Source organism: Malaclemys terrapin, chromosome 1, assembly GCF_027887155.1.
Source record: "Malaclemys terrapin pileata isolate rMalTer1 chromosome 1, rMalTer1.hap1, whole genome shotgun sequence".
NCBI lineage: Eukaryota > Metazoa > Chordata > Testudines > Emydidae > Malaclemys > Malaclemys terrapin.
Genome location: NC_071505.1, coordinates 199526999 through 199546564, shown reverse-complemented (window position 1 = coordinate 199546564; position 19566 = coordinate 199526999). Strand labels below are relative to the sequence as shown.

General features: G+C 42.6%; 1 protein-coding gene across 1 annotated transcript in view; it reads right to left on the bottom strand.

The window, feature by feature from the left end:
* The window catches only part of LOC128823303 (amine oxidase [flavin-containing] B-like), an 82784-nt gene that overhangs the window by 40084 nt on the left and 23134 nt on the right, over nucleotides 1–19566 (bottom strand). Inside the window, exons 2-3 of the mRNA XM_054005547.1 lie at nucleotides 6582–6676; nucleotides 5933–6070 (exon numbers count right to left, since the gene is read on the bottom strand). Of these exons, the coding sequence (XP_053861522.1) occupies nucleotides 5933–6070; nucleotides 6582–6676 (233 nt within the window). The remainder of the gene's footprint in view (nucleotides 1–5932; nucleotides 6071–6581; nucleotides 6677–19566) is intronic.

The following is a 19566-nucleotide window of genomic DNA, read 5'->3' as shown; positions in this document are numbered from 1 at the left end:
CAGACTAAAATAAATCATATTGCTTAACTCTAATGTATGTACATATCACTGATACCACAGAACTACACAAACACCACTGAACTACATACCTAGAGATACAATAATCACTTATCCCATTGCCAATTAAATCCCAGTACGACAGTGGTATCACATCTATAATTCATAAACAAGACCACAGCAAACTGCATTTTAATAACACCATCAGTTCCACGGTAATATCAAAAATGAATCACACCCAGGAGGACTGCAAAGATTTTCTACACAGATACAGATGAGCATTCTCATTAATGCAGATTGGTGGTTTCAGTGAAAGGTTTTATGTAGAAGAGAGTAAATATTCACCATCTATCAACAGAAAGTGATTTCAGTGACATGCCAGACAATTTGGCTCACCTGGAATTCCTCCTAGGAGTTCCCAGGCTGTGCACACCAGTGTTACTGCTGGCTCAGTCTTACTGTACTTGCTGTCAAGAATCTGCCCCAACCCTATGATGGGGATGCTCCTTGTTGCATTGATGGCCTTCCATGAACTTGTATAGGACATGGCCAGTCCAGCCTTTAGTGTTTTGGAAACATCCAGTGGGATTTTGGCAATTGTCACTGCATGAGGAAAGTTCCAGGTACAGTATATTTCAGAACAGATAGACAGATACCATTTTCAGTGGTTACTGCTTGGTATTTTCAGTGCACCAAAATAAGACAGTAGGAAGTTTAAAAGGAATAGATGTGTTGTTCCACTTATATTGATGACGTCCAGATGTGGGGCAACATGAGAAACATGATATTATGAAAAGTTCTGATTGCGGTAAAGAACATGAGTGTGAAATATAACGAAGAAATGTACCATAAAAATAGCACTAGTGTGTCCACCCCAGTCTCATGGATGGACTTAGAGAAGTGAGCTCCGTCAGGCTGCTGAAACACGGGTGTAAATGGAATGTTGTGATGCTGGTGAGTACATCAGGAAATTCTCTGCAGGTGAGAATGGGAAAGACAAGGCCACAGACATGAGCAAGTGCAGCTGGAGTGAGATGCATTGATGCAAGGGTAGACTGTTCTCTTTCTATATGAAAGAAGCACATTCTTAAATTCGAAGTTGGAGGATCATTACTTTCAAACACATAAAACGCTTCTATACACGGATTTTATGTAGCAAAGCCTCTTAATTCCAGTCATTACACTTAACAAATCAATTTCTATTTTGTACACAATAAAAATTGCAGAACTGTGTTTTAAACACCAAATCTTCATGATCATATGGGCATCGATAATGGGATTAGACCAAGTTTGAGATACAATAATACACCTCTACCCCAATATAACGCAACCCGATATAACACGAATTTGAATATAACGCAGTAAAGCAGTGACTCCGGGGGGCAGGGCTGCGCACTCCCGTGAATCAAAGCAAGTTCGATATAATGCAGTTTCACCTATAATGCAGTAAGATTTTCTGGCTCCCGAGGACAACGTTATATCGGGCTAGAGGTGTAGTTAAATAAATAGGTAGATCTGTTGATAATTTGATCCTGACAAATGGTAAACCCACACCCATATTTAATTACATTACTTTAAAGGGACACTTAAATGGTTTAGGTCCCATATTTGATATAAATTAACAGTGATGTAATCAGGTGGCAAATATTATCTAGATTATAACTATTTTTTCTGTTTTTTTTTTTTTTAAATCCAAAATTTGACTACCTGTAGAACACAACAGCCAACATTTTGGTAAGGCAAATAAAACCTCTGGACAAAATTTTCTTAAATCCATATTTAGGCTCCTAAATAAAAATGGTTTGATTTTAAGAAGTGCTTAACTCCCACAGCTCAAGTCAATGGGATCTGCATGTGCTCAGAACCATTGAAAATCCAGTTATTTAAACAGCTAAATAAAAAGCATGTATTAGGCATGCATGTATTAGGCATGCATGTTTGAAAATTTTGGCCTACAAGTACACATTGCTTTTGCTGTTTTTTTGCAGCAGTTAAACTAACGAACACTAGTCCCAGAGCTGTGAATATTTTTCCTCAGTAAGGCTGACACAACAGCAAGGAAAACAAATATGTCGATATAATCTCCTTTAGAAGACTAGCAAAGAGAGAGGTCACTTTTCACCAAAACAAAATATGCAGGGCAAGAATTATTATTTTCAAACTTCTATGAAGGTATCATAAGCAATGCAAAAGCAAGAAGGAAAAAAAATCCTGCAGTAGATCTGGGCACTTAAAAAAGATTAAAGAAAAATAAACACAGAAGTCAATCTAGATGGCAAAGCCTAATGAGGAGGGACTCACTTGGAGATAAACAAGACTCAGTCTTTTCGTTTTGTAGTACAAAGGAAGACCCATACATTATTCGAATTTAAAAAGCCTCTGAAATGAATTAAATTGACTTTAAAAGGCTTGATTTTGCTCTTGGGTATATGTAAAAGCAGTAGCTGATTTTAAAAGATGCACAGGGACCCTTGCTAGAATACTGGAAAGGGAATTGAAAAAAATAGATACCTTCCATTTCCCAAGGGACACATCTTCCAGAATTTGAGTAGATTTGGCCTTCACTACAAAGTTTGGGTTAGTATTTGGATCTGAACCCACTTAGAGCTGACAGACTTTTGGACACTGTGAACTTTTGGGGTTCAGCTTACAGGATAGAACTTCAGTCAAAAATTTTAATATCATCACCTAGATTCCAGGGTGCAGAGAAGTATATTCTCCATTTGTCACCAACTAGACTGGCCTCCAATGCTTGCATTGCTTCTGGAATAATGTGGGGAAAAGCTTTGGGAGGTTGTATGGTAAAAGACAAGAGATCTGAAAGGAGTATACTTAGGCACTGTATAAATAAGAACCAAGAAATCCAGTTTCAGGAAGCCAAGATTATGAAATAGATTTAGCTGCACCAGAGAAGCTCCTAGCCAGTGCATGTGCTTTCTGTCTCACGTAAAGGATCCAGCCTATTTAATTGTAATTAAGGTTTCTATTTATGATACACTGTGACAAATGGTATTATTTTTATTAGTATGATGTATGCCTCTGTGTGTTTATGATGGGTTACTTACTATGGAGTTAGATCAAGAGGAGTTGTTAGAGAAACTGAGCAGAAGATGTAAAACAATGGTCTAAATAAGGAACATCCCAGCAAAAATTCAAGCACAACAGCCAGGTTCAAAGCTTTGAAGAGGCAACTCCTCTGCCAAACCCGGAACACAGCTGTTATGCCAACGCTGAGAACAGAGAAATCAAAGGGAACAATACAACATTAGAAAACCTCAAAGACCTTAGAAAAAGGAGGGGGTCTGAATGAGCTGCAAGGGACTTCCCAGGGTGTCAGTGAAAAGATGACAGGTTGGCAATCACAGAAACAGAGGGAGGTTAGCTGCAAGGGCAAAGAGGGACCCTCCTAACTAAACAAGGATCAACAATCAAGTCAGGCGAGAGTTATACATTTTGGCTTTGATTTACTTTCTTGACCCAGCATGCCTAAATACCATATCCTGTTTTCTAATTAATAATGGCTTGTTTTGAAAAGGTTGTCCTGTGTCACCGAAAACATCTGCTGGTTGCATACCTCCCAAGAAGAAAAGTCTCCCAAGGGGTTCCAAGCTACTTTGGATCTGCTGAAAAAGCCACAGTGAGACACAGCGGTGCTGAAGCCACAAACCCAATCTGAAAGTAGCAGAATCACGGCCCTTCCTTGAGAAAAGTAGAAGCCCAGGGCTTATCACCAAGCGAGAGACTTCCAGAAAAACTGTTTAAAGACCAGAGGCAGATCCTGCCCTGTGGATCTGTGACAATAATATTATAACAATATTCTCCCATTGTTGGATAAATATAGAGGTGAACGGAAAAAATAATCATGCGTGAAATCAAAACGTTTACTTTTAAAGAAAGAAATATTTAACCCATGACAGCATTTGATATCTCATCAATTTTATTCTTATTATAATATAAAAGATACATTATGTACATTCTGTCCTATGGTCTCATGTATGCTAGTTCAGTAGTAACAACTGTTCAATGCCAGCATAAAAAGCTGCATCATTGGCTTTGAGAAGAGGCTTATTTTTCATAAGAATCAAGCAGGAAAACCAATTGAGAAAAATCTATGAGAGTGCAGATCTTTTGTTGCAGTTGCTGTTTAAGTCCCTTGAATTTTTGTTTAAACTTTGATTAAGCATCAGAAATCCTGAAACTTGACTGGCTGAAACGTTTCCCCTGTCACAAGACCACATAACAATAGCTTTTCATAGTGTTTTACTCATGTGTGTAACATTAAATTTGAAGCTCATTTCCACAGAAGCAGCTGCAAAACTTGGAAAGTCTCTCCTCTGGGAAGATGCACCATTGTTCCATGTTTAACAGGTGGAGAGATGCTCTTTTGGGTCAGAGCATAGAACAAGGACTCAGAAAATCTGGGCTTTTACCCGATCTGCCACACAGATGTCTTGTTTCAGATCCTGGACAAGTCATTTGGGACGTGTTTGCACAAACTTCTGAGCACCCTCAAGTCCCAGGGCACTCGGCACCTCGTGAAATCAGAGCATTACTTACTCTGTATTTTAGTTCCCCCATCAGTAAAATCGGCCTAATATTTGACTTGTAAAGTTTAATTCTTAGTCCAAACTTTTCAAAAGTAGCCACTGCCTTAGCGGTGCCCAACTGGAGACACCTTGGGCCTGATTTTCCAGAGTGCTGAGCATCCACGGCTTCTGCTAACTTCCGCTGCAGTTGTGAGTTTCCAGCCCTTCTGAAAGTCAGGCCCCAGGCAGCCCGAGCAGTGCACCAAGAAAAGTCACGTAGAGTCAGTGATCATGTACATTCTGTCCTATGGTCTCATGTATGCTAGTTCAGTAGTAACAACTGTTCAATGCCAGCATAAAAAGCTGCATCATTGGCTTTGAGAAGAGGCTTATTTTTCATAAGAATCAAGCAGGAAAACCAATTGAGAAAAATCTATGAGAGTGCAGATCTTTTGTTGCAGTTGCTGTTTAAGTCCCTTGAATTTTTGTTTAAACTTTGATTAAGCATCAGAAATCCTGAAACTTGACTGGCTGAAACGTTTCCCCTGTCACAAGACCACATAACAATAGCTTTTCATAGTGTTTTACTCATGTGTGTAACATTAAATTTGAAGCTCATTTCCACAGAAGCAGCTGCAAAACTTGGAAAGTCTCTCCTCTGGGAAGATGCACCATTGTTCCATGTTTAACAGGTGGAGAGATGCTCTTTTGGGTCAGAGCATAGAACAAGGACTCAGAAAATCTGGGCTTTTACCCGATCTGCCACACAGATGTCTTGTTTCAGATCCTGGACAAGTCATTTGGGACGTGTTTGCACAAACTTCTGAGCACCCTCAAGTCCCAGGGCACTCGGCACCTCGTGAAATCAGAGCATTACTTACTCTGTATTTTAGTTCCCCCATCAGTAAAATCGGCCTAATATTTGACTTGTAAAGTTTAATTCTTAGTCCAAACTTTTCAAAAGTAGCCACTGCCTTAGCGGTGCCCAACTGGAGACACCTTGGGCCTGATTTTCCAGAGTGCTGAGCATCCACGGCTTCTGCTAACTTCCGCTGCAGTTGTGAGTTTCCAGCCCTTCTGAAAGTCAGGCCCCAGGCAGCCCGAGCAGTGCACCAAGAAAAGTCACGTAGAGTCAGTGATCACTGTCAGAAACATTGACCTTAGCGTTCAATGCATTTATCTTTTAATTGAAGGCACAATATGTAAGCACAAATTGTTACATTAAAACTTCATAAATGGATTAATTAGCAGGACATGTTTATGGTACTTTGCTACCCATTTTTTTTAAAAGGCAATACAGGAGATAGTACTTCTAAACTGGTGACATCCCCACAGAAATAAAAAAAAGCAACGAACAACAATCTACACTCATCTACATGGCTGTGTTTTAGAGATGCATTCTACCTTACCTTGACATGGTGAATAAGATGTTCTACTTCATTCACTTTATACGTCTCTATTCCTAGCTCCTTAGACAACCGCAGGATGCGATTTTGTGTCGGTCCCACATATGCTCCTCCAAGGTCCACATACTGGACTTGCTTATTCTGGTTTCCCAAAAGACAAAAGAAGAAAGATAAGCCCTTTGCAATCAATCATGAGATAAACAATGTAATCCAGAGAAACTATTTATGTTAATTGAGTATTTGAGGCCAGATTCCCGACCCCACCACCACCACCACCACCACCCCTGCCCCGGAGAAAACCTGCAAGAGGAAGCCACAGAGGTGAAAACTCTGCATTGGTTCCCTTTAGAAACATTTCTCCAGAGCATCTCTGCAAGGGCAGTTTTTGCTACATACATAATCATCTTTTCCTTCCATGTGGAACAGGTGGGAGGGGAGGTGTGATAACCCCAGAACCTGCAAATATCCTAGAAAATTCTGTGTCGCCACAGACACTCCATACTTTTTCTTGCCCCTGGTTCAGCACCGTCAAGGACTTCCCTATGTGCCGCCACCCTGGAATTCTACCCTCCTGAGGGGTTCTTCAGTATGTGGGAGGCTCTGCTCAAAAAATAAGTGCAATAATTTAGATACTATTTGTGGGGATAATTACCCTTGCAGTGAAAGTTCTTCCTCCAACTCTGTCACGGGCTTCCAACACCACAACACTCAGCCCTGACTCAGTCAGCAACTTGGCTGCCGACAGACCTAAAGGACAAATGAGAAACAACACTGAACAAGTCCACACAGTGGATTCTGTAGCCTGCGTGGCTTCTAGACAGTCAGTAGTCAGCACCCCCAGACATTTAGTAAGAGGTGTCATGAATTTTGACTATAAAGAGCTTGTAAGGGGGGAGGAGAATCCCCAAAGGCAACTAAAGGTAAATATAAAACAAGATAGTGGTCACATTTTCACATATGCCAAGCACCTTCAGCTCCCAGTGGCATCAGCTGGGGCAGAGTGAGTTTAGCTCTTCTGTAAGGCAGCCCTAGCTGGGTAACAATGAGAGAAACAGTCATATTGTTGTACACAGAACACACATACACATGCAGTTCTCTGCGGGGGGGGGGGGGAGTATTTTATTTTCTAATTCTGTTCTCTAATTTCTGCAAGTGTTGTCTTTTCTTTAAAACCCACCAGGTAAAATGGACGGAATCAATCATTTTGAATGATTCGGTCAAGCCTGCTCTAAGCTGCCTCCTTTCCAAGCTAAACCATTTTAGAGTCCATTCATGTTTAGAAGAAGTCAGAAGGCAGGTTCCCTGCCCTTAAGAGCTTATACTTTAACTAAAAACTAAACAGAATTAGTGAGTGTGGCAAATAGTAGGAAGGAAATGGAGGGTGAGTAATCAAGAGAACATGGTTCCATTCCTTGCCTCTCTGCATTATATACAACCACTTCAGTCTCTTCCTTCCTGCCTGGACACCAGCAGGGACAGCATTGAGAGCACAGGAAAGATGGTCTCCTTGTACTCAGATTTGGTGCCCTGCAGGAGGAGAAACTGGGGGAAAGCCAGATTCAGTCTCTGGAGCCCTGGGTTGCAGCATGCCCAGTCTCTCTGTGGCAATGGCATATGCACAGTCCGGCTGGCATACAGGAGTAGCTGTGAGGGAGGGAGAAGCATGCTCAGTGCAAACAGAATCTTCAGAGAATTTAGTTGTCAAACTTTAACAAGTCTCTGCTCACCACGTAAAATCAGATTTTTCAGAGGCTTGTAACTTGGTCGTATATGGGTAAATTTTCATGGTGGCAGCAAAAAGCACATCCCTAGCAGGGTAACTCCCCTGCCAATAAGACGTGTCAGGCAACTTTAAGTATAGGTGATGTTGGTAGCTGGAGCTGATGAAAATTCATTCTCTCTCATTATCAGCTCGTAATTTCCCATAGGTGCCGTTACAGCTTTCAGGGTTAACTGCACCTTTGACTCCCACCCATCTGGTATTTCTTGAGGGCACCCATTTAAAGTTTCAGGGTCCAAGCCATCACTTCTCTCAGGTGGAGACCTGCATCTCTCTCCCTCCAGACCAGGGGTTTAGGCTTGCAATCCCTCTGCAACTCATTGTGAATTCCTCAGCAGGCCTGACTGAGAACCAGCACATGTGGTTAACCTATCTCCAGGGTTTCAACAGTGAATAACTTTACACAATAACATCAAAAGAGTGTTACTGGAACTCTGGAGACCTGGGTCCTGCTTGCAGCTCAGCCATTGGTCTGTGGTGTAACCTTGGACAAGTCACTTCCCCTTTATGACTCAGTTTCCTCATCTGTAAAATGGCAATAATAATACTGAGCTCCTTTGTAAAGCACTTTGAGACCTACTGATGAAAAGCGTATAGAAGATCTCGGAATTATCTTTACACAACAGTGTTTACTTCCAGCCACAGTGGAGTAGCTTCTGAAGCAGGGGTGGGCGAACTATGGCCCGGGAGCCACATCTGGCCCTTCAGACATTTTAGTCTGGCCCTTGAGCACCCGCCAGGGAGCAGGGTCCGGGGCTTGCCCCGCTCCATGCGTACCGTGGCTCAGTGCAGCTCCTGGAAGCAGCAGCATGTCCCACCTCCAGCTCCTACATGTAGAGGCAGCCAAGGGGCTCTGCACACTGATGAGCATCCTCCTGCACCCCCAACCCTCATCCCCAGAGCCTGCAGCCCGAGCTGGAACCCTCATTCCCCCTCTCACCCCAACCCTGTGCCCCAACCCAAAGCCCCTTCCCGCACACTGAACTCCTCATTTTTGGACCCACCACAAAGCCCTCACCCCCTCCCGCATCCCAACCCCCAATTTCATGAGCATTCATGGCCCGCCATACAATTTCCATACCCAGATGTGGCCCTCAGACCAAAAATTTTGCCCACCCCATTCTGAAGGTTACCTCAACTTTTCACTTCAGCATACCAATAAGTACAGCAAGCTTTCAAATAACCCTGATACAATGGGCTCTTCATACCCCATAACAGAGCAAATGAGAGTCTGCCAAATGCAGTTACACCTGACCTTTCCCATAAAAGGAGCAGACTATAAGGCAGGAATAGCATATTTTGAGAGTAAAAAATATTCAGTATGTTCAAATGCTTGCCAGAGCATCAAACACTTTCCATTCAGAGATTGTTTTACTGTCTAAAGATCCTTCTGGAAACAGATTGGAGCTCAGAAAAATGCAGTGTCCATCATAACAGACCATTATTAAATCTGCCAAAGCAAGAGTCAATGATATTATTAATCATTTATATTACAATAGCACCCAAACGCTCCAATTAAGAATGGGGCTTAATCCGCTTATCATGCTGATGTACTGTCAGTATTGTCTGTTGTTGCCTTCTGCTCTCTTCCCATCTACTTGTTGTATCCACCCTGTTGTCTCTCATCTCATACATAGATTCTAAGCAATTTGGGGCAGGAATCATCTTTTTGTCCTGTGTTTGTACAGCACTTAGCACCACACGACCCAAATCCATGATGGGGGCCTCTAGATGCCATTGTAATAAATAATAATTATACCTAGATCTTATATATTACTTTTCATTAATAGATTTCAAAGCACTTTACAAAAGAAGATAAATATAATTACCCAGATTTTATTAATAATGATAATGCTGAATGAAGAGACAATTCCTTGCCCAGAGAACTTAGAACCTAAATGATACATTTATAGCCAAAGGGACAATGATATAACTTAGAAATAAATTAACATAGTGATGACTGGCACCATTTTGTTAGCTACATTTTGCGGGGGATGGGAGAAAGCTGTTTAAAAATGTAGTAAGAGTTGCAGTGGGAAAAGCATACAAATGGTAACCCTGTTTCTGGACCAAATTCAGAACTATACCTTTTGTGTGGACTCAGAGGTTAATTTTTAAACTCCTGTGAACAGAATAAGCAAGTATTGACTCCATAAAGCAAAGTCCAGGAAAAAATCTCTTACGTAGTATGAAATCTTGTCAGGTAGGGTTACCATTCGTCCGGATTCCCCCGGACATGTCCGGCTTTTTTGAGTTAAAAATAGCATCCGGGGGGAATCTGTAAATGTCCGGACTTCCACCCCGCCCATGCAGAGCACGCGCGGATGACAGGGCAGCCGGCTGGATGGTGCCACTTACATGGGGCTCCGACAGCCAGAGAGACCTCCTCCTCCGCTTCCCCCTCCTCTCCCCTGCAGCTGAGAGCCCTCCCTCCCTGCATTCGCAGATCACCAGCCAGCAGTTCGCACTGGCAGTCTGGAGCTCCTCCCCCTGCTCCTCCTCCCTGGCATGCTGGTCTGAGCGGCAGGGAAAGGGGGCCAAGGGGTCGGAGAAGGGGCAGGGAGGTTCTGGAGGGGGTAGTCAAGAGCCAGGGAGCAGGGGGGGCTTTCTGGGGGTGGGGGTGTGGATAAGGTTTTGGGCAGTCAGGGTACAGGTAGGGGGTAGAGTCCTAGGGGGGCAGTTAGGGTGGGGGGGTCTCAGGAGGGGTCAGTTAGGGGACAAGGAACAGGGAGGCTTAGGTAGGGGGCGGGGTTCTGGAGGGCAGTTAGGAGCAGGGGTCCCAGGAGGGATAGTCAGGGGACAAGGAGCGGGGGGGGCTTTCAGGGGGCAGGGGTGGGGAGAGGGATCGGAGCAGTCAGGGGATAGGGAGCAGAGGGGTTTAGATGGGTCGGGAGTTCTGGGGGGGGCTGTCAGGGGGTGGGGAGTGGTTGGATGGGGCGTGGGAGTCCCGGGGGTCTGTCTGGGGGTGGGGGTGTGCATAAGGGTTGGGGCAGTCAGGGGACAGGTAGGGGGTAGGATCCTAGGGGGCCAGTTAGGATGGGGGGAGGGTCTCAGGAGGGGGCAGTCAGGGAACAAGGAGCAGGGAGGCTTAGGTAGGGGGTGGAGTCCTGGGGGGCAGTTAGGGGCAGGGGTCCCAGGAGGGGGCAGTCAGGGGACAAGGAGCAGGGGGAGGGTTGGGAGTTCTGAGGGGGGCGGGAAGTGGGAGGGAGTGGAAGGGGCAGGGGCGGGGCTAGGGCAGGATGGGGGCGCGGCTCCCCCTGTCCTCTTTTTTGCTTGCTGAAATATGGTAACCCTATTGTCAGGTGTTCAGAACTGTACACATTTCAGCACAGCTGCTGGTTTACCTGTCATTTTTTCTTGGATTGCAAACAGAATGCAATCCCTTTAACTTTGCCTAAGATTTTAGAGTTTAGACAAACAGATCAACATAAAGGAATGTGTCTAAAAATATGATTACTGCCCTTATCATTCAGATTTCTTCTGCAGGATATTTTTTATCAAAATGGTATTTTTTCCGGAGAGATTTCTACACACACTCATTGCTATGTAAGGAGCAGTGAAAATTTCACCTAAGAAAGAAAAAAAGCACCAGCTATCTTTTGTCACCAGTTCAGAGGACAATAATTTAGTACAGCTTCCATTATAGACTTGCTTACTTCAAAAGAAAAGAGAGAGTTATATCTACATTCAATTCACATAAAGAAAAAGACATACTGAGTGCTGTCATTGCAGTGCAGTAGCCTTAACTCTGATTCCTCCATGAGAATCAATACCTAGAAAATTAATACAAACAATAAAGAAGAAAAGAGTACAGGTCTTATCTGAAGCCTCAGACTGAGGATACAGTTGTGCTTAGAACAGGTTAAACAAGGCAAAAGCAGCAAGCCTTCAGAAGTTACTATGGCAACCTGATATCAAAATGCATCCACTTGAAGATACTGGGATGAGATTGTCTTCTAAGGGCTTTTATACTGTGAGTTCAAGCTATGGAAATTGCTTCTCCATCAGACAGTAATTTGCATTCAAGTGACTGTTTTACTGAAGCATCTTCAATCATAACAATTATTTCATATAAAATTCAAGCTTATTTCAGTCCTTTTTGTTGTTGTTGTTTATGTACCTGCTGAACATCCTGGAACAGAGTTTTAAATAATAGAACTTCCCCACCAACATCCTCCTCCCAGCTTCCTTAAAATAGACAAAGAAGACTGATAAGTGAGACAACAAAAGCTGTGATCTTTTGTCAGTTGTTCAAAGCATAGAGATAGGCTCAGACTTTGTCCAAGTGCAGAATCCAAACTCAGATCTGATCCAAATTTTTCCACTGCCCCTCACTCTGTATTCTGAGGCTACGTCTACACTACCCGCCTGAATCAGCGGGTAGAAATAGATCTCTCGGGGACTGAATTATTGCGTCTCGTCGGGACGCGACATTCGATCCCCGAATCGACGCTTGTACTCCACCAGCGGAGGTAGGAGAAAGCGCTTCAACAGGGGAGCCGCGGAGGTCGATTTGCCGCCGTCCGCACAGCGGGGTAAGTCGGCTCCGATACGTCAAATTCAGCAACGCTATTTGCGTATCTTAAATCGACACACCCCTCCCCCCCCCATAGTGAGGATGTAGCCTAAGATAAAAAGAAGCTGAAATTTGGGGTGTTCTAAAGTGGATCCAAATTTTAGAGCTCAGACCCCACTCTATGCAGAGCCAGTATACATTTCATTAGGATTGTAAAACTCTTTCAATTTTAAACCTTACTATTTCTATGAGAATTGTATTGCAAAACACAGGATAAGTTGAACCTCCAGTACTTTTTAAATGATACTTACAGCATTTCCATATAGTTTCCGTGTATTGAGAAAAGCCTATTGTTGTTCCTTGGATTGTTAAAGCTGCATACAACAGGTCAGTCATGACTTTCTTTCTCCCTCAAACTAAGAACAACAACTCTGCAGCATACTAAGTCTCCAGTACTACCATTGTCTATGAAGGAGTAAATGGATCATTTAAAAAAAATCTCTCTTCAGGTTCATTTACCTCTTTCTGCAGAAAATCCCATGGAAATGGGTTCCTGGGGGAAGCAAACAAAAATATCTTCCTACAGGGACGTTTTGACAAATAATTTGAAGAGGGGTCAACATGCACATATTCCTCCCCCACAGACCAAACAATGGATTATCTCTTCAGAACCCGAGGATTATCAGGGCATCCACAGGAAAACAAGGCCACCTGCATGGAGCCCTTGTGTCCATCAACATCAGCTCTTGGGTTACCAAGATTTCATTTGCCATAGCAGCCCACAAGATTGGTGAGTTCTGCAACATGGAGGAGGAGCATGGATTCTATTTTAAGCACTTTGATGGCCCCATTGTCATATTATCTGAGCATGGCACAAGCTGTAATGTATTTATCCTCACAAATCCCTTGCGAGGTAAGGAAGTGTTAGTACCTCCATCTGTAAGATGGGGAACTGAGGCACACAGAGCTTAAGTGACTAGCCCACAGTCACAGGGCAGAAACTTGAACTCCCGTCTCCAGAGTCCCAGACTACTGCCTTAACCACTCGCCCATCCTTCTTCTCTGTTACTGGACAGACCTTTGAGGTTTGGGACATCAACCCCACAGTCCTTCCCTTGGCTCGCCTCTTCTTCCAACAGCACAAGAATTTCAGGAATATGATAATCTCCTTCCATTCCTTCCAGTAATACCCATACCCACAAGTTTTTAATGTGAGAGTTGTTTTCTCAACAGTCAATTCTTCCAGGTAAATGTGTTTTCTGGAATCAGTAATCTTTTCATGGCGTAAAGGCCATTTCATATATAAAATATATATATAAATATATATACACACACACACACACACACACACACACACACAACAGTAGCACCTAGAGGCCCCACCCAAGATCAGGACCCCATCGTGCTAGACACTACACAGAGACAGGCCCTCCCCTGAAGACTTTACAATCTAAACAGACAAAATGATGAAGGATTATTATCCCCATGTCACAGATGGGGAAGTAAGGCAAAGAAAGATTAAATGATTTGCCCTTCACCATGCAAAGTGTGCCTATTAGAAGTGGCAACTGAAGCCACATTTCTCAAATTCCAGTCCAATACCTTAGCAACAAGATCATCTTTCCCTTCTGTCTCTCTCAGACTAGCTACTAAAGATTTAGCATTTTTATGGTCGTTAATTAATAGGAACACAGGAACTGCAAGACTGGATCAGACCAGTGGTCCATCTAATCCACTGTTCTGTCTCTGACCATGGCCAGTACAAGATGCTTCAGCGAAGAACCTTGCAAACAGACAGATGTAGGATAATCTGGCCCCCACATTAGGTCTCACCCTGGTCTCTAATATTTAGCGTTCCTGATCTATCTTCTTTATACCTTTCTTTATTTTTATCATGTCCTCTCATCAGTCTCCTTTCTAAGGTAAACAAGCTCTAATGTCTGTAACTTGAAAATTATCAACAAATTCCACAGTTTAATTCTTCTAGGACCTAAATATTGCCGCCCCCGCCCCCTGCCATGGGGGTTGGGGGGAAATCTGCATCAAGAAGCCAGCCAGAGATTCCAGCCAGTAGGAGCAGAAGCAGCCAAAGCAGGAATCTCTGGAACTCTGGACATTTGGAGAACTTTCTACAGTTATGACTGGACTTTCTCAGCCCTTACTCCAACTCCTTTTCCTTCAGTGTCCCCTATTCCTTCCCTTTAGCTGACACAGTCCTAAGTAACCCAGTCCTAAGGGTTAGAAATATAAGCAGAGTGAACCCCCAAAAGTGTCATTGACTGCCATCACAGAGTTCACTCTGCTTATATGTTCTACCCCTTTCCCCCACCTTGTGTTATGTCTTGTCTATTTAGATTTGAAGCTCTTTGGGGCAGGAACTGTCTGCTACTCTAGTTTGTACAGTGCGTTGCACAATGGGATCCTGTTCTTGGTTAACCCTCAGGCACAACTGTAATAAACATGATTAATAAATAATAACCACAATAACAGGAGAAAGAATGAATGCCAGTCAATCAGATGTTCTAATTGCCTCATAAATAACTGCCAAAGGTAATAAACATCAAATGCATCTTTAACAACTTCCCTGGCCAATCTAAAATGGCATGTTGAGGGTGAGGAAACTGCACTGGTCATACTTGTCCTGTACTATTCCCTGAAACCACCAGGAGCTCATCATACATAGATGCATAGATCTCTGCAGTTGGATCTTCGTAGATCTTTTCCTTCCTTAAATAAAAGAGAAGTATGGATTTTAATGAATAAACAGCAAAGATTACAATTGGAAAAAAAATATCTAGGGATCCAGCGAAGAAAACCCTGACAGTTTTCACACTGCTTCCAAGGGCTAGCCCCAGTACTGTGCACACAAACATGTATTGATAACAGTAAAACCAAAAACCCATCATAATGTTTGTAAAGGTAAATTGAGGCAATCCTCTCAAAGGAGCTAATGCTTTCAAATAGCTCACCCCAGATACCACTTCCACTGATGCACAGGCTAGGTTCTAATGGTGAAAATGGTAACACCCATGCAGCAGAGCTACTCTATTTACCGCTGATCTCTGGGCAGGGGAACTCACTTAAAAGCATGAAATTTTAAAATAATACATTTGGGGCTCTTTTTGTTTGCCTTGTAGTTTCTGAGCTGTAGCACATTTTCAAGTTATTTTCCACAGTCAAGAGGGCTAGAAATTTACTTTCTCTTTTCAAATGAAAGCTGACATTCCCACAAAATCAACTGACTTCAAGAGCTGAAGCTTTAAGAAAAAACACCAAATATGAGACTTACTATAAAATTAGGAGTTGTCAACATTGCTGGGGGAGTGGGAGGAGGGCAAGTTGGGAAAGAAAGTGCAATGAGGAATACACTTCTTCACCACTATAGTCATTATCTATTATCTATAATCTCTGATGCTCTACTTCTCAGTCTGGAGCTAACAGCAGACAACAAAGTGAATATATGCCATCTGAATAAATTAATTTGATTAAAATTGAAGTTACAGAGCAAGAGGCGAGGTGGGGGTGGTGGGAAAAACAGTCATGGCTCCATGAATCAGGGGAACCAACCCTCTGTGCTAATTTCACAGGCTACAAAAACTAGCTCTGCTAATGGAAAATATGGTAGCTTTTGTTCAGACCACATTACTCTAAAATTAAGATGCAAAGCCTGTCTGGTTACACTTTTGGCTCCCTGACCTATTTTTTAGCACTTTCTTTAAAACACCCTCCAAGTTTAGTCTCAGCAGCATGATATATGGTGCAGCTCACTACAATATTGAAAGCAACAGACCCTAGGGCAGAGAAATGGAGAGGACACACATCTTTTGTTCACAGCTAAGCAGTAATTTCCCATGTTTTGTTTTTCTTTGCAATCCCCTACATCATCTTTATTGCATTACTGTGCTAGAAACTGGTATTTAATAACATTGTTTTTATGTTGCTGACTGCTCTAATGAACACAATCTGATTACCACTCAGCAACTGAGAGATTAAACCTGGCACTGATCACCTTTACCTCTGTGCTCGCTCATTGTTAGTCAACAGAAATGTTTTCATGGAAATAATGGCTTGTGACACCATCACCAGCAAGACATCATATAATAGTTTTTAAAGCCCTAAGCTTGGCCCAGTTTCAATTTGATGGGAGAGGTGGGTTATGCGGGCATTTTTTAATTTTTATTGACTTTACTGAAAGGTTCAGGTTTTTTGCTCTTTCAAAGAAGATTACAAGTGTGCATTATATTTTCAGTAGACACACTGTGATCTGTACGCAAGCAACAGCGATGGAGGAGAGTTAACTGGCCGAAAATCAGTTCACATGACAGTGATGTTGTTAAGGCAAATGAGGACATAATAGATAATCCCACCTTTTACCGCTGAAGAGAGAGGCTTGCATCTTGGGGATGTTTCAACATCCAAGTTGCTCCTGCATTTCTAGATGACAGTATTGCTCAAAAGTGTAATCCCAAAGTACAGTCTCAGCCAGGATGCTATTCAGAACTTCTGTGATGTGCTACAGCACGGCCTGTATACTATGAGGCTGAGAAGCCATGCCCTATCTGATGCCATTTATTGAACTAACACATACATAATACATATGCTTTCAGGAAGAGGACAGTCCTTTCACCATGCCATTTTATATGATGGTTCAATTAAATAAAAGAGGGCCATGTTAGCTAGTTTGTTAGCCTTAATTCTTCAGGAAATCTGCATTATATTAAATACCGTAGTGGTTAGCGGTTAGATACTACAGTCAGAGTCACCCAGGAAAATGTTAAGCAGACAAACTTCTCTGCAGGAAATAGCTCTGTAGAAGTAGAGCAATACTTTTGTTCACTATAGTACATGCACCAAATGCAGTTTTGAATGCCATTAAAATGAATATCACTCTGTAACAGCGTGAGAGCTTCCAAGAAGTGACAATTTCAGAAACACTAAGGTGCGGAGACTGTCAATATGCTTGTTTGTTTAAAATATTTGTACAGGGATAAAAAATTTCTGCCTGGGATATGCAAGCACAATTTTTTTTTGTTGATATTTCACAGACTAGTCCATATACTGAGTCTGCTCCATAGCAGGCCTGATTCTATAATTTTCCCATTGACCTCAATGGGAGTACTTCTGTGAGTTAATATTGCTTAACATGAGACAGGTTTATAGAATCTGGCCCATAGTTATCAATGACCCTTCTCCTAGTACAATACTTTTATGCTATTCATGTACTGCACAGACGGCAGTATTGGGGGGAAAAAAGATAACTGTCATTGAAATCATTCCAGCTGAATTTGTTCCAAACAGGGTATCTGCTAGGTATTATGGAATCTGGACAGTTTTAAGCACAGCTATAGCATCTTAGGCCTCAATCCTGCAAATTGTGGCATGCAAGCAGTTCACTGCACCTGTGTGGAGCTCCATTAACTTCAGTGAGCCTCTACATGATGCAACCGTGTGCACATGTGCAGATCAGGGCCTTAGGGTGCAGTTTCATTCCAGTTACATGGGTACAATTCCCTTCAAAATCAAGGCAGTGGTAGCTGAGGGCAGAACTGGATCCTTTAGTTACTCTGGGAGTGCCCAACAGTGGAGTAAAGGCTTCCTATTGGTTCCATTGTGTTTTCTATTTTCAGGTGCAAATTTTCAATTGCTAAAACTGGGCCTTCAAGGCTTCAGGAGAATATTTTTATTTTCAATTTTTTTCAAACACAATCAGTTGTAGGTTCTACTGGGGTAAAAAAAAAAAAATCAACACCAATGGGGTTTAAATGCTCTCTATTTTGTTCTTATGAACAGAGCCCCAAGGATCTATTGGAAAAGCAAGATACATTTGTATTGGTAGTAGTAGTAGTACCTGAGGGCTCCAACCAGGACCCTGTATTGCTAGGCACCCTACCAGCACCTATTTAAAAAAGAGAGAGAATTCCTGCTCCTAATAGCTCACAATCTAGGTTGCATCAGAACAGAACAGGTGGATAAAACAAACAAATGAGAGGGTGGAGGGAAGAAAAGTGGCAGATGAGGTGTCAGTAAAGCAAGCATATTTTAGCACAATGAGTATTACATATGAACGGCCATACTGGGTCAGACCAAAGGTCCATCTAGCCCAGTATCCCGTCTTCTGACAGTAGCCAATGCCAAGTGCCCCAGAGGGAATGAACAGAACAGGTAATCATCAAGTGATCTATTCCCTGTCGCCCATTCCAAGCTTCTGGCAAAAAGAAGCTAGGGATACCCATCCCTGCCCATCCTGGCTAATAGCCATTGAGGGACCTATCCTCCATGAACTTATCTAGTTCTTTTTTGAACTCTGTTATAGTCTTTGCCTTCACAACATCCTCTGCCAAGGAATTCCACAGGCATGTGCTCGCATTAGTCCTAGCTTGCCACCTGCCATGTCATTGTCAGATGATAGTTTTCTGACGACATCACCTCAGAGATTAATTTTAAAGAGGGATTTAAAGGTAGATAAAGTTATGGTTTGATTCATTTTGTTGGTGCGTTTTTCCCACTCTCACACAGTATCATGGGGAAAAACATGGAGCTGTTTGGCGGCGAGGGAGAGGGAAGGAATGCATTTACACACTTAAACAGCGATTGCTTCAGAAGAGGAGTGTTTTTAATGTAGAAGTGGGGATAGGTTGCTCCCTAGCTGAGGTAGGGCTGTGTGGCTTAAAACTGATCATTCCAAAAACAGACCTGTCAGCCAGCAAAGCTCAGGCTGGGCTCCCTGGATAAAAGAGTGAATCAAAACGGTTACAGCATAATTTGCACCAATTTGGTAGTGGTGTGCAAAAGCAAGGGAGTAGATAGGATGTAGCAGGAGAAGCAACTAACAGACAGGTGTAAACCAACACGACTTGTACCCCTTTCCTGCTTCATTTACATCCCATAGGTACCATACCCCACTGATTAAGTCACCAGTTAAATTGGACTCATTTTGTAAAGCAGAATAAACTAATAGTGTACAAAAGAGGTATCTTGCTTCAATATTTAATGTGTTCCAACCAGTTACCTACCCCAAACCAAACATAACACATGGTTTATATACAAGCTATGTAGTCAGAAGGTACAGCACGAACTGGCTGTTTGATCAGCTGTCACAGTGTGGAGTGGACTACACAGACTGCATTCAATGTTTGATCTCAATGGTCTAAACAGCATATAAAGACCATCTGGCTGACAAGCAGGAGGTTACAAAGACATCTTTTTTAACTCTTCCAACTGAATTACAAGGTAGGAGCTAAACAACATAATGGAAGAAGTTTATCTAGCAGAGGAATAAATACGTTATTTGTACGATGAGCAGATGGGTTCGAGTTGGTTAAAACTGATCAGAACTTTTTG